General features: G+C 39.4%; 1 protein-coding gene across 13 annotated transcripts in view; it reads left to right on the forward strand.

The window, feature by feature from the left end:
* GTF2I (general transcription factor IIi) overlaps positions 1 to 14,274 on the forward strand; it is a 103,061-nt gene that overhangs the window by 44,270 nt on the left and 44,517 nt on the right. For 6 of the 13 annotated variants that reach the window (XM_031013089.3, XM_031013086.3, XM_063708157.1 and 3 more), the window contains 3 exons: positions 3,292 to 3,346; positions 4,521 to 4,564; positions 9,166 to 9,243. In XM_031013089.3, the coding sequence (XP_030868949.1) occupies positions 3,292 to 3,346; positions 4,521 to 4,564; positions 9,166 to 9,243 (177 nt within the window). Of the gene's footprint in view, positions 1 to 3,291; positions 3,347 to 4,520; positions 4,565 to 9,165; positions 9,244 to 13,016; positions 13,077 to 14,274 lie in introns of all 13 variants that reach the window. The other 7 variants (XM_063708153.1, XM_031013083.3, XM_031013087.3 and 4 more) reach the window with 2 other exon arrangements.

The following is a 14,274-nucleotide window of genomic DNA, read 5'->3' on the forward strand; positions in this document are numbered from 1 at the left end:
ATCGTCCCTGTCTCTGTTATTTCATGAATGTTGTAGAAATGGAATATGTAGTATGTATCCTATTGAAATGAGCTTTTTTCACTGAGCATCACTCACTCGAAGCTCATCGAGCTTGGTGGGTGTATCCGTAGCTTCTTTTTATTGCTGAGCACTAACTATTCTGTGACATGAACATACTGTCTGTTGATCCAGTCATCAGTTGATAGATATTTTGGTTGTTTCCACCTTTGGGTATTGGGAATAATGTTACAGTGAACATACTTGAGCAAGGTTTTGTCTGGACATATTCCTTGATATTTCTTGGATATTTACGTAGGAGTGCAATTACTAGGAATAGGGTAAATTTACACTGAACTTTTTTTTTTTTTTTTAATTGAGACGGAGTCTCGTTCTGTTACCAAGTTGGAGTGCAGTGGCATGATCTCGGCTCACTGCAACCTCCGCCTCCTGGATTCAAGAGATTCACCTGCCTCAGCCTCCTGAGTAGCTGGGATTACAGGCATGCGCCACCACACCCAGCTAATTTTTGTATTTTTAGTAGAGACGAGGTTTCACCATGTTGGCCAGGATGGTCTCAATCTCTTGACCTCATAATCAAGGGAGGCCTCTCAAAGTGCTGAGATTACAGGCGTGAGCCATCGCGCCCTGCTACACTGAACTTTGAAGAAACTGACAAGCTGTTTTCCAAGGTGGCTATACCATGTTATATTCTCACAGCAGGATAGGAGGGTTACCCCCACATTGCTGCCAACTTACTTCTTGATTTTAGCCATTGTAATAGATGTGAAGTGGTATCTAATTTTTGTTTGATTTTTTAAAATTTCTCTAGTGATTGTTGATGTGTTTTTACTTTTCTTTCTTTCTTTCTTTTTTTTTTTTTTTGAGACAGGGTCTCACTCTGTCGCCCAGGCTGGAGTGTAGTGGCACCATCTCAGCTTAGTGCAGCCTCAACCTCCCAGGCTCAAGCAATCCTGCTGCCTCAGCTTCTCAGTAGCTAGGACTACAGGCGTGTGCCACCATACCCAGCTCATTTCTGAACCTTTTTTGGTAGAGACAAGCTCTTGCCGTGTTGGCCAGGCTGGTCTGGAACTCCTGAGCTCAAGTGATCCGCCTGTGTCAGCCTCCCAAAGTGCTGGGATTACAGGCTTGTGTTATCTTCCATTGTGCTTATTGGTCATCCATACATATTTTTTGGAGAAATATCTATTTAGGTCCTTTTCCCATTTAAAAATTGGGTTTGTCTTTTTATTATTGAGTCTTGTTTTTTATATAGTCTTTGATATAAGTCTCTAATTGATGATTTGTTAAAACAAATTTTTTTTTTCTTTTTGCAACGGTGTCACTCTGTTATCCAGGCTGGAGTACAGGATTTGGGAATATTTTCTCCCAATTCTAATAAATCTACATTATCCTTATTGTATAACTTGTCTTTTTCCCTAACTTGGTAGTATCCTTTGAGGCACAAACATTTTAAATTTTGATAAAAATCAGTTTATTCTTTTGTTAACTTGTGCTTTTTTTTTTGAGACAGAGTCTTGCTGTGTCACCCAGGCTGGAGTGCAGTGGCATGATCTCAGCTCACTGCAACCTCTGCCTCCCGGGTTCAAGCAATTCTTCTGTCTCAGCCTCCCGAGCAGCTGGGACTACAGGTGCCCGCCACCATGCCCAGATAACTTTAGTATTTTTAGTGGAGACGGGGTTTCACCATATTGGTCAGGCTGGTCTCAAACTCCAGACCTCAGGTGATCCACCTGCCTCAGCCTCCCAAAGTGCTGGGATTATAGACGTGAGCCACTGCGCCTGGCCCTCACTTAAGCTTTTGACTTCATATTCAAGAAACCATTGCGTAAACCCAAAGGCATGAAGATATGACTTCTGTGTTTTCTTCCACAAGTCTTATAGCTTTAACTCTCACATTTAGATCTATGGTTCATTTTGAGGTCATTTTTGTATATTATGCAAGGTAAAGGTATAAATTCATCTTTTTGCATGTGGATATCCAATGATTCCAGGACAATTTGCAGAAAAGACCGTCCTTTCCCTCAAGATATCCTTGTCATCTTTGTTGAAAGTCATTTGACTCTTTGTTTATTTCTGGGCTTTCTATGTAGGAGATCATGTTGTGTGAGAATCAAGACAATTTACCACTTTCTTTGCAATCTAAGTGCCTCTTATTTCTTCTTCTTGTTGCTCTGGCTAGAATATAAATGTCAAACAGCATTGGTGATAGCAGACATCACCTTGTGATATTAGTAGGAAAGCATTCTGTCTTTGACCATGAAGTATGATGTTAGTGGTAGGATTTTTGTGTAAATCTCTTTTAAGATGGAGAAATATTTATTTATCATGTTTATGTTAAATTTCAGACTTAAAAGTTTTTTTTAAACTTAATTATTATTTTTATTTATTTATTTATTTATTTATTTATTTATTTATTTATTTATTTATTTTGAGATGGAGTCTTGCTCTGTCGCCCCGGGTGGAGTGCAGTGGCATGATCTCAGCTCACTACAACCTCTGCCTCCCAGGTTCAAGCAAATCTCCTGCCTCAACCTTCTGAGTAACTGGGATTACAGGCGCCCGCCACCACACCTGGCTAATTTTTATATTTTTTTAGCAGAGACGGGGTTTCACCACGTTGGCCAGGCTGGTCTCAAACCCCTGACCTCAAGCAATCTACCCATCTCAGCCTCCCAAAGTGCTGGGATTACAGGTGTGAGCCTCCATGCCCAGCCTAATCTCAGCACTTTGGGAGACCAGAGTGGGAGTCTCCCTTGAGGCCAGGAGTTCAAGACAAGCCTGGGCAACATAGCAAGATCCAATTTCTACAAAAAATAGAAAACAATTAGCTGGGAGTGGTAATGCATGCTTCTGTAGTCCCAGCTACTCAGGAGGCTGAGGGAGGAGGATTGCTTGATCCTCGAGAGTTGGAGGCTGCAGTGAGCTATGATCATGCCACTGCACACCAGCCTGGGCAACAGAGTAAAACCCTGTTTCTAAAAAAAAAAAACACTGTTTCATCATTTATACGTCAGCAGAGTCATATTCTCCATATTCCATCTTACTAGACAAATGGTATGTTTCTGCATTTCTCTCACTGATGAAAATAAGAGCTTTTTCATTCAAGGAGGGTGTGGTTGGGTGAAGGGATGAAAAGCAGTGTTTATTCTGGTGTGATCCAGAGCTGCAAAGCCTAGTTCTACCCCACTAATTCTATATTTAAAGCCTTTAGACATATTATATTTGAAATGTTGAAAAACTAACTCCATTTTTTTTTTTTTTTGTATGTAGGTGGTCGTGTGATGGTAACAGATGCTGACAGGTCAATACTATCTCCAGGTGGAAGGTAAAACCTAATTTCATTACTGCTGTTTAACTCCCACACCTCAAAAAGTTTTAGTTGTTAGATAATTGAGATATCAGAATATTAAAAAGGCCTCATGTCACACATCTTAAAGTTTAATAGGCAAGGATATCATTTGGGGATCTTGTGAACATGCCCTCTTTGACTTGGTATTTCTGAATAGTAGAGTTCCTGGGAAAAGCCAGGGGCATTGGTCACACTGTGAATTGGCCTTAGAGTGGTATTTGGAAGTTAATATGCTATTCTGTAGTATTTTATTATACTGTTTTCCCCAAAAGATAGATAGAAATTAAAGTACTAAGTTCAGTTGGTAACTCTTTTTTTTTTTTTATTTATTTTTGAGATGGAGTTTTGCTCTTTTTGCCCATGCTAGAGTGAAGTGGCGCGATCTCGGCTCACTGCAACCTCTGACCCCCCCGCCGGGTTCAAGCGATTCTCCTGCCTCAGCCTCCCAAATAGCAGGGACTACAGGCATGTGCCACCATGCCCAGCTAATTTTTTTGTATTTTTAGTAGAGACGGGGTTTCACTGTGTTGGCCAGGCTGGTCTCGAACTCCTGACCTCGGGTGATCCACCTGCCTCGGCCTCCCAAAGTACTGGGATTACAGGCATGAGCCACCACGCCTGGCCTGATAAGTCTTAATTTGCTACTCTGTAGTATTTTATTGTACTTTTTTCCCCAAAAGATAGATAGAAATTAAAGTACTAAGTTCAGTTGATAACTTTTTTTTTTTGTGGAGACAGAGTCTCCCACTGTGGCTCAAGCTGGAGTTCAGTGGCATGATCTCAGCTCACTGCAACCTCCGCCTCCCGGGTTCAAGTGATTCAGGTGAGCGCCACCACGCCTGGCTAATTTTTGTATTTTTAGTAGAGATGAGGTTTCACCATATTGGCCAGGCTGGTCTTGAACTCCTGACCTCGTGATCTGCCCACCTCGGCCTCCCAATGTGTTGGGATTACAGGCGTGAGCCACTGTGCCCGGCCCAATAACTCTTACTTATGCAATAAATAAATATGTCAGTTTTAAGCTGAGTCAGGTTTGCACCCACCTTGGTCAAGGGAGGGATCTTAACACTTTGAGACCAAGAGACTTTGAATGCTGTGGGAATGGCTGTCACCAGCACGTGGCTTGATCAGAGCTTTCTTCTCCTTGCAGTTGTGGCCCCATCAAAGTGAAAACTGAACCCACAGAAGATTCTGGTATGTACTAGCACTTTTAGAATCAATGGTGAAATTAAGGAAGACTTTTCCTTAGTGTAGAAGTTTATAGTTTGACTCAATTATTGTTTTGTTTTGATAAGAAAGAGGCAGTCACTACTAATGTATTCCAACTGTGACACTATTTGTTAATGTTATCACATTAAGACCCAGAAAGGTAATTTGCTCAGTAAGTGGTAGGCAGAGTTCTTTGCCAGTTACATATGTTTGTAGATAAAATGTATTTTTTTTTCCCATTGTACAGACATATAATGTAAGAGGTCAGCTGTTCTATAGTGGTTTTTACAAAAATCAACAGAATGCCCCCTTCGTCTCCTCATTCCCTCTCTGCACTCCTGTTTTCCACTCTCCAAGGAGACCATTTTCAATTCTCAAATAAAATTGCTATTTAGTTCCTTATTTATTTATTTATTTTTTGAGATGGAGTCTTGCTTTGTCACCCAGACTGAAGTGCAGTGGCACGACCTCGGCTCACTGCAACCTCTGCCTCTGGGTTCAAGCGATTCTCCCACCTCAGCCTCCCGAGTAGCTGGGATTACAGGCATACGCCATCATGCACGACTAATTTTTGTATTTTTAGTAGCGACGGGGTTTCGTCAGGTTGGCCTGGCTGGTCTTGAACTCCTGACCTCAAGTGATCCTCCTGCCTCAGCCTTCCAAAGTCCTAGGATTACATGCATGAGCCACCATGCCTGGCCCCGTTTATAATTCTGTTCTGTCCTAGAACCATGGCACCCAGATGTTCTCAGCATATGTATTTATTTCATCATTTCCCCAGTGTTATCCTGTGTCCTAGTGCCACTGTCAAGCCTCCCGCTGCTCGGCCCTGTGCCCCTTATTCACACGGGACACTCCTTAGTGGGCTGTCACCGCCCTGCCTGCCCCCTCATCTCCCTCTGTCTGCCCAGGCCCTCGGCAGCTTCCCCAGCCCCTTCCCCGGCCCTTCGTCAGCCTTCTCATTCTGCCATGCTTCCTGGGCAGCCACCTGCCCCGCTTCACCCCATCTAAGGGCATCTTGAATGAGTTGTTGGGGAGGAGGGTAGGGCCGCGTTAACATGTGTGTGCGTGCATGTGAATGAGAGCTTTTATGTATGTAAGTGTATTTTGGGAGAGCTGCAAGAAAGTGTTGAATTATCCTTTTTTGGAAAAGGTATTTGAGTCTTTTACACTGTTTGCTGGTTTTACAGAAGGTTTTTCTTTTTTCTTTATTTTCACTCCATAGGAAATCTCAAATTTTTGTGTGGTTTTCAGTAGATTGTGCCAAAAAAAATCATCATTTTGCAAATGTTTCCCCTTAATTCATGTATTCATCTCCTGAATATTTAGTTTGCTTCTAAAAAGAAACATGCTGAATTCAGAAACCCCATGTGTTTAATCGAATTCTTTCAACTGTCTTTATGTACACATCAGCATCATTATAGGTTTTTTTTTTCTCTTTTACACTTTGCATCTTTGTATTCTTAATTTATCCTGCAAATAAGATTTACATTTATAGCCAGGGTGCAGTCAGGAGACAGAAACCATATCAGTTATTGGAACAGAGAAAATTTAATGTAAAGATTGTTGGCCGGGTGCGGTGGCTCACACCTGTAATCCCAGCACTTTGGGAGGCTGAGGCGAGTGGATCACCTGAGGTCAGGAATTGGAGACTGGCCTGGCCAACATGGTGAAACCCAGTCTCTACTAAAAATACAAAAAAAATTAGCTGGGCATGGTGGTGGGCGCCTGTAATCCCAGCTACTCAAGAGGCTGAGGGAGGAGAATCGTTTGAACTCAGGAGGTAGAGGTTGCATTGAGTCAAGATCGTGCCATTGCACTCCAGCCTGGGCAACAAGAGTGAAACTCCATCTCAAAACAAAACAAACCAAACAAACAAAGATTGTTAACTGGTTATAAAGTTGTTAACTTTGTAACCTTAAGGAGAATACTAAGGTGTTTTTTAAGGAACAATTCTAGGCAGTGGCTGCCACCCCATCAGCTTTCCATCTGACTTCTGAGGTGGGGTAGTGTTTGGCTGGTGCTGGTGGCTGAGGGGCATGGTGAGGCTGCTTCTGGTAGTGTTGGAGACATTGCCAACCGGGCACAGCTGTTGTGATGGGAGGGCCTGCTTTGGCCAGGCTGAACGAGGGTACCAAGGAGTAACCTTTTTGGGATGAGAATGCAGACAAGAAGCCAAAAGGAAGGCCCAGATCTCTTCTCCTCCTCTAGCCTTTCTCTCTCTAGTGTATCCTTGTGGCAGAGACTCACATGGAGCCAGCTGCTATGCAGAGCTCAAACTTCAGCAGAAACCCAGAGGATGGGTTTGCAACTGAGAGACATCAGTTTTGTGGGTGGCCCAGGCTGTTCTCTTTGGCTGCTCAGCATATATACACACCCTTCCCTGCACATTTGACCTTCTGTACAACAACGAGACAGCTGTTCCATCTAAAGAGATGCAACTTTACTTCCTACAAAGAAATCCATTTTTACCCTCTCCTCAAAATGGGGAGACACAGTGTTCCAGCAGTCACACCCATCGCTGGGAGACTGACTGAAAATCCAGTCGCGAGCTATGTTACCTGCTCTTTAAATGCAGTGCAAACCTATTTGAGTAATCTCTAGTCTAATGGACAAATGGAAAGGAAACTTCCAGCCAAACTATTGTGAAATACTACCACACAGAAGAGAATAGTTAGTATATGCAAGCATATAATCTTCACACAAACACATTTGTAACAGACAAGGAAGAGAATAGGCGTAGTCGCCACAGTCTATGTTTCTGCAGCTTACCAGACTTTTTTTTGGATTTACCTTTTTATTTTTATTTATTTATATTTTTTGAGACAAGGTCTCACTCTGTCGTCCAGACTGGAGTGCAGTCGTGCGATCTCGGCTCACCACAACCTCCGTGTCTCAGATTCAAGCAATTCTCCCACCTCAGCCTCCCGAGCAGCTGGGATTACAGACGTGTGCCACCCAGCCAATTTTTGTATTATTCATTTATTTATTTTAGTAGAGACGGGGTTTAACCATGTTGACCAGGCTGGTCTTGAACTCCTGACCTCAGGTAATCATCCGCCTCAGCCTCTCAAAGTGCTGGGATTATAGGCATTAGCCTCTGCACCCAGCCAGTATGTGTAAGGTTCTTTAGCCAATTGGAGTGACCCAAAGTTTTATTCCTTAAGGGTCTGAATCCCCAGTGGATCTGCCTTTTTTGTTAGCTGTAATGCTGTGATTTTCTTTCTTTCTTTCTTTTTTTTTTGAGACAGAGTCTTGCTGTGTCGCCCAGGCTGGAGTGTAGTGGTACCATCTCCGCTCACTGCAACCTCCACCTCTTGGGTTCAGGTGATCTTTGTGCCTCAGCCTCTCGGGTAGCTGGGACTACAGCTGCGTGCCACCACTCCCGGCTAATTTTTGTATTTTTAGTAGAGACGAGGTTTCACCATGTTGGCCAGGCTGGTCTCGAACTCCTGACCTCAGGTGATTCGCCCGCCTGGACCTCCCAAAGTGCTGGGATTACAGGCACTAGCCACTGCACCTGGCTGTTAGCTGTAATTTTCTATTAACTTTTACTGATGGACATGAAAGTGCTAAGTTAGCCCAGAGAGTTGCAAAGGTCTCAGATGCAGTGTTCTCTGCCACCACTGTGTAGCAGCAAAACACTTTCCCCTTGGTGATTGAGGGCAATGGAGTAACTCCTTTTTTTGCTTGTTGCTTCAGGGATGCATACCCTTTGTATATCAATTTAACTCTCTTTGAGCTCTTTCTCTAGAGTTGAAAATATTCTTTACAAAGTTGCCCAAGTCAGAGCTCACGATTTCGTTTGTGTTAGGGTTGGTATGACTGTGGTTGAATATCTCAGCCTGAAATGTGTATGTGCACCCATGCATTGTTCATTTCTTTTTCTTTTTTTTTGAGAGGGAGTCTCGCCGTGTCACCCAGGCTGGAGTGCAGTGGCACAATTTCGGCCCTTCCCAAAGTCAACTTTTTAATAACATCGATTGCTTTTGCCTATTTTGACCTTCATATGAGTGGAATTACACAACATGTACTCTTTTGTATCTGGCCACAAAGGTCTGCTTCAAATCATCTGTCCTAATTGTGGGCAAAGCTTTATGCAGAAAGGTGTGCTTTGTACCCTTACACAAATCCCTGTAATAAAAGGGATGTATTAGGCGGAAAAAAACCAATGTATCTCATTATTGAAATTGTTGACCATTATGCTATCTCTCCTTAGGAATACTGAGTTATTAAAACTGATGTTTATAAGTGTGTTTCAATGGTTTATAAAAGTATTTTTAATATTAAGTGAAAAGGGAGGGTGGTAAAATTTTCTTTGATTCTAAAGATAAGAATTTGCTGGAGAAAAGAGCAGCACATAATTGCAGAATATTAATAAATGGTTAAAACTTTGCATTGGCTGGGATTATAGGTGATTTTTTACCTTCTGCTACCTAGCAAACTTTTGTCTTTTCAAAGACTTAAAGTCTTTACTTAAAATAAATATGCATTGCTGTATTTATAGGGAGGGCAGAGAGGATTTCCCTACACAATCTAGCTGAAAGTTCTGACATGCAATCATATCATTGCATTTGCTTTTCTAGGCATTTCCCTGGAAATGGCAGCTGTGACAGTAAAGGAAGAATCAGAAGATCCTGATTATTATCAATATAACATTCAAGGTAATTTGAATTAATGCAATTTTTCTTTCTAAAAATTATTCGTGGTTAAAATTAAAATTTGCTCATCAATTGCTTTAATTTCTTAATATTTTATTGATCAGTTCTTGATTGACATATATATATGTAATTCAGTCCCAGGGATAAAACATTTAAAAATGGGGCTAAAAGATCAACTCAGACAATCCAGAGGGGATATGTAAAATAGCCATTTGTGTTCTTAAAAGGATGAGCAAAAGTTGTGGCACAATTTAGAATTCAATCCCAGGTTCTAGTGTTGCAAAATAAAATGAACCTATTAGGCAAATGCAGATATTGTCAGCTTAATTTTTTCTCACTGCATAATTATAGTATATTAAACACTTAAAGTAAAAAATCTGGTTAGCTTTGCCATGTACATATCTAATACACCATCTTCATTGCATCCAAGATAATGAAATATCTATAACCCCAAAAGTTTCCTGCGTCCCCTTGTTATTCATTGCCCTGCCCAGTATTCAGGCAACACGGATCTGTTTTCTGTTTTAGGTTAGTTTGCATTTTCTATAAAGTCTTATGAATGAAATAATAAAATGTGGACTATTTTCATGGGCCGGGGAGCAGTGTGGCTTCTTTCATTTCAAATGATTGTTTTGAAATTCATCCACAGCGTTGCATGTATCAGTAGTAGATTCCATTTGATTGTTGATTTGTATTCTATTGTATGCCTGAGTCAAAATTTATTCATCTCTTTGTCTGTTGATAGCCATTTGGGTTCTTCCAGTTTGGGGCCATTACAAATAGAGGTACTGTGAACATTGTGTAGAGGCTTTTGTGTGGACATAGGCCTTCATTTCTCTCTCTCTTTTTTTTTTTTTTTTTTTTTTTGAGACAGAGTCTCACTCTGTTGCCCAGGCTGGAGTGCAGTGGCACGATCTTGGCTCACTGCAACCTCCACCTCCCGGGTTGAGGTGATTCTTCTGCCTCAGCCTCCCGAATAGCTGGGATTGCAGGTGTGTGCCAACACACCTGGCTAATTTTTGTGTTTTTTAGTAGACACGGGGTTTCACCATGTTGGCCAGGCTGGTCTCGAGCTCCTGACCTCAGGTGATCCACCCGCCTTGGCCTCCCAAAGTACTGGGATTACAGGGGCTAACACGCTTTTTTAAAATGAAATATTTAAAACCTAAAAGCATAGTATCAGTCTGCCCAGGTTTAGTGAACCATAGTATTCGTCTCTTCTCTCCTCCCTCCAAGAAACAACGTGTAACTATTTCATTGAAGCCCTTCTTTGGGCTCCCCCAAATCCCCACTTTTCTCTCTATTCTTAAATTAACCATGATCTTGAAAACTGAGAATTGTCCTTCCTGATGGTGATGTGCTTTACTACGTAAATATTCTCCGGGAGAGAGAGAGAGAGAGAGAGAGAGAGAGGAGTGTGTGTGTGTGTGTGTGTGTGTGATGTCATATTTATTGTTTTATATATGCCACTTCCTGAGTGAAGCTTACACAGTGGTACACTGTATGTGTTGTTGAGTATAGTCTGTCACTCAATTTAAGTTTTCAAGATTTATCTTTTTTTTTTTTTTTTTGGCGTGGGGGTGGGGATGGATTTTTGCTCTGTCGCCCAAGCTGGAGTGCAGTGGTGCGATCTCGGCTCATTGCAACCTCCGCTTGCCGGGTTCAAGCAATTCTCTGCCTCAGCTGGGATTTATCTGTTTTGTCACAAGTAGATTTAATCATGTCATCGTGGTAGTTACACTGTGTGATTATAATACAGTTCGTTTTTTTCATTCTTCTACATAAAGACATTGATGTTTTCTTCTAAAACTTTTGTATTCCAAAATAGGCTTGGATATATTTCTCTGTGCACCTCAGTGCTCCTGTAAAATAGTGGCATTCAAATGTGAGTGTTGGGAATGTGTTGGTTTTCTCAATGAGTGGTAGGCACCTCAAGCATTTGAGAGGTGGAGGTTAAGTATGTTTTAGGGTGAATAAAATCAAGTACCATTTTTAGGGTGAATAAAATTCAAATATGGGACATTAAAATAATTTGAAAGTATAGTGATACATGAAGGTATGCTGAGTAAGTACCAACTAAAAAAAATATAGTTTAGCAATATTGGAAGCCAAAAACAGTAGTAGCAGGGTAGAATAAGACTATGTCATATTTAAAGGAATTGGTCACTAAGTTGATATAACAACCATTAGTTTGTATGTGCCTAACAATGTATCCTCACAGTAAAAGTAAAAATTATTTACAAATTATAAGTCTCTATAGATATGTACAGTCACGTGGGAGATTTTAACCAATGATATACGTCTAGCTGATGAATACTCTTTTAACATTTATATGCTAAATAGAATATTTTCACTACAGTTAATATATGTAAGCTAACTATAGAAAACTGTGTACCCAAGAAATAAGTTTATTTACAAAGCATGAATCATTTATAAAAATTGACTGTATACTTGTTCACAGTCTTAATAAATTCTCTGAACATACTGAAATTAAATTATTAATAGAAGAAATTAAATTATTAATAGAAAACATACACAGTGGGAATCCTAGGAAACATGCTTGTAATTGACTTAATGAGGGCCTCATTAAAAATATTTAGACCAGAATATTGAGAATGCCACATAGTTAAACTTGTGAAGAGCAACTAAAGCAGTACTTAGAGGTCAATTAGTAGCCTTCACTAAGGTTGCATTTTTAAATCCTGTAAATAGCACATCTTCCTTTTCTTGAGCTCTGTATATTTTATTCAGAGTCAGAAGACTAGGAAGCAGTGGATCTAGCATTTGAATTTAGGAGTCTACATTCCAAGACTTGCTCTTCTTTGAGATTGCAAATATAAACTATTTCTTTATTTCTCATGCAATTGATTTTTTTCTCTGATGTGTCCTTTGCCTGTAATGTGTAGGGTGGTGCATCTTTGTGAAATTTCTTAGGCTTTAGAGAATGAAGCCTTTCAAACAACTTCGGATGTTTTCCCAATTTTCTTCAGAGAGAGTTAACTGAACTGTGGTCATATTAATGCCAAAATGTGTTTTATATTAAATAGCCATTGAAAACACAATGTTTTGTTTTCTATTTTAAAACTATTATTATTTCAATCATTAAAAAGTTTGATGATAACATGTAAATGTGTTGTCAAAATATAGCAGTTTGTGAAGTTGAATTTAACTCAGAGTACTTTCTGTGTTTTGGAAAGAACCTTATTAGAAAAAGTGCCCGCTGTGCTGGAAGAAAGGGAGAATGAATTAATAGCTGTTAGTTTGTCACATTTCTATTTCAGTAGAGATTCAAGGAGATGGTTTACGTTATTTTAGAGATTCTAAGGAAGGTATATAACATTTGGTTCTGCATTTTTCTTCAGTATGACAAAAGAGTAAGCAAATATTTGCCAAAGAAGAAACAAATAAACCTGTGAGATAAACCTGCATTTGTAATCTGTATGAAGTAAAAGTTAGTTTACTGTTATGAACATTGTACTGTTTTAAAAAACCCACATCTTCCATTTTAGACATACCATTCCCATTCAATCCATATGTCCAGTCATCTTCAAAATTTCTTTTGACTGTTTACATATGAATTCACCTGATTACATTTTTCCATTCACCAAGACCATAAATTGACATTGCTCATCTTGTCAGTCTTTTTTTTTAAATTTTTTTCTTTTTATTTATAAAAAGGCCATTCCATGTATCTCACCCAAATTTGTTGACTAAAGTCACCCCACATTTTTTTGGGGGGGGGATTACTTTTGAAGTATTATCTTTGTATCCCAAAGCAGGCCCTTCTGAAACTGATGATGTTGATGAAAAACAGCCCCTATCGAAGCCTTTGCAAGGTATAATCTTTTCACTTCCATTCTCCCACATACTGCTCGTGTTTAATGTTTCCTTATATTGCACAGACTGTGTTTTAATATTTATAAGTACAGTATTACTTTTCTAAATGGAAAAGGAAAAAAATGTATTGGCCTTTTTTTAACATATAAATGAACTTCACAAGCAACAATTTTTCAAAATCAATTTTCCCTTTTGTGAATCTAGTAATGAATCTCGAAATGGGTACATGACACACTTTCCTATTGAAGGTAAAGTACACATTTATACCTTATCTCAGAACAGTCAGAAGCCAGGTTACTGTTTTATTGGTTAGTGATGCAAATATTGATAAGGTCAGGTTGATACTTAGTATTTAGAAGAATTCTGAAATAGCACTTGTTAATCTGTAAGTTTCGAATTGATTGCCTTTTTGGCAATTTTTTACAGTGTTCCCAAACTTGATACTCATAGGCTATTAGTAATGGCATTTACTTCTATCTATTCTGGCTTTGAGTGCATAAGATGTATTTTCTTTAGGCTTAGCATATAATGTAAATGTAATTGTTTATTTCAGATTTTAAAAGACATACAGAATTATTGCTTACACGAACAATCATCTTAACTGCTATTCTTTGCTGAAATTTTACTTTTTACCTACTGGCCTCATCATTTCACTCTCATTCCTTTGACCTCACATCTCTTTTTTCTTTGACTTTTACAGTCAAATAACTTAATGCTCCATAAATTCAAATATTAAGATTAAAAAAAGAGAAAGGAAGTGTGTAGAGAAAGCATATTTTAAACATGAATTAAGGAGTGACTCATAGGTATAGGTTTGTAGATTTACCTAGAGTTTGAGTTCAGGTGAGTTTTCACAATATAAAGTAAGTGGAAAAGAATCCCCAGATAATTGTGACATGCTAAAGCTAGATACTGAGAACCAAAAAGATGTGACCTCAGTATGGGACTTTTAATTCAAGGATATTAGCTACCAAATGACAGTTTTTCAGACTGTAAGCATTGCTTTTTAAAAATCAAGATAAAATACATTTATAACATATCTTACTTTTAGTATAGCTTCTGAATTTAGTTCTCAATAGATAAGACAAAAGAGATGAACATCTGCTTCCTTTCCCCTCAAGCGATGTATTCTTACTGATAGGTAATATGTTTTTTTTGATACTTAAAGGCAGTGTTTTTCAATCTTTTCCATGTTAG

This window comes from Gorilla gorilla, chromosome 6 (genome assembly GCF_029281585.2).
Source record: "Gorilla gorilla gorilla isolate KB3781 chromosome 6, NHGRI_mGorGor1-v2.1_pri, whole genome shotgun sequence".
NCBI lineage: Eukaryota > Metazoa > Chordata > Mammalia > Primates > Hominidae > Gorilla > Gorilla gorilla.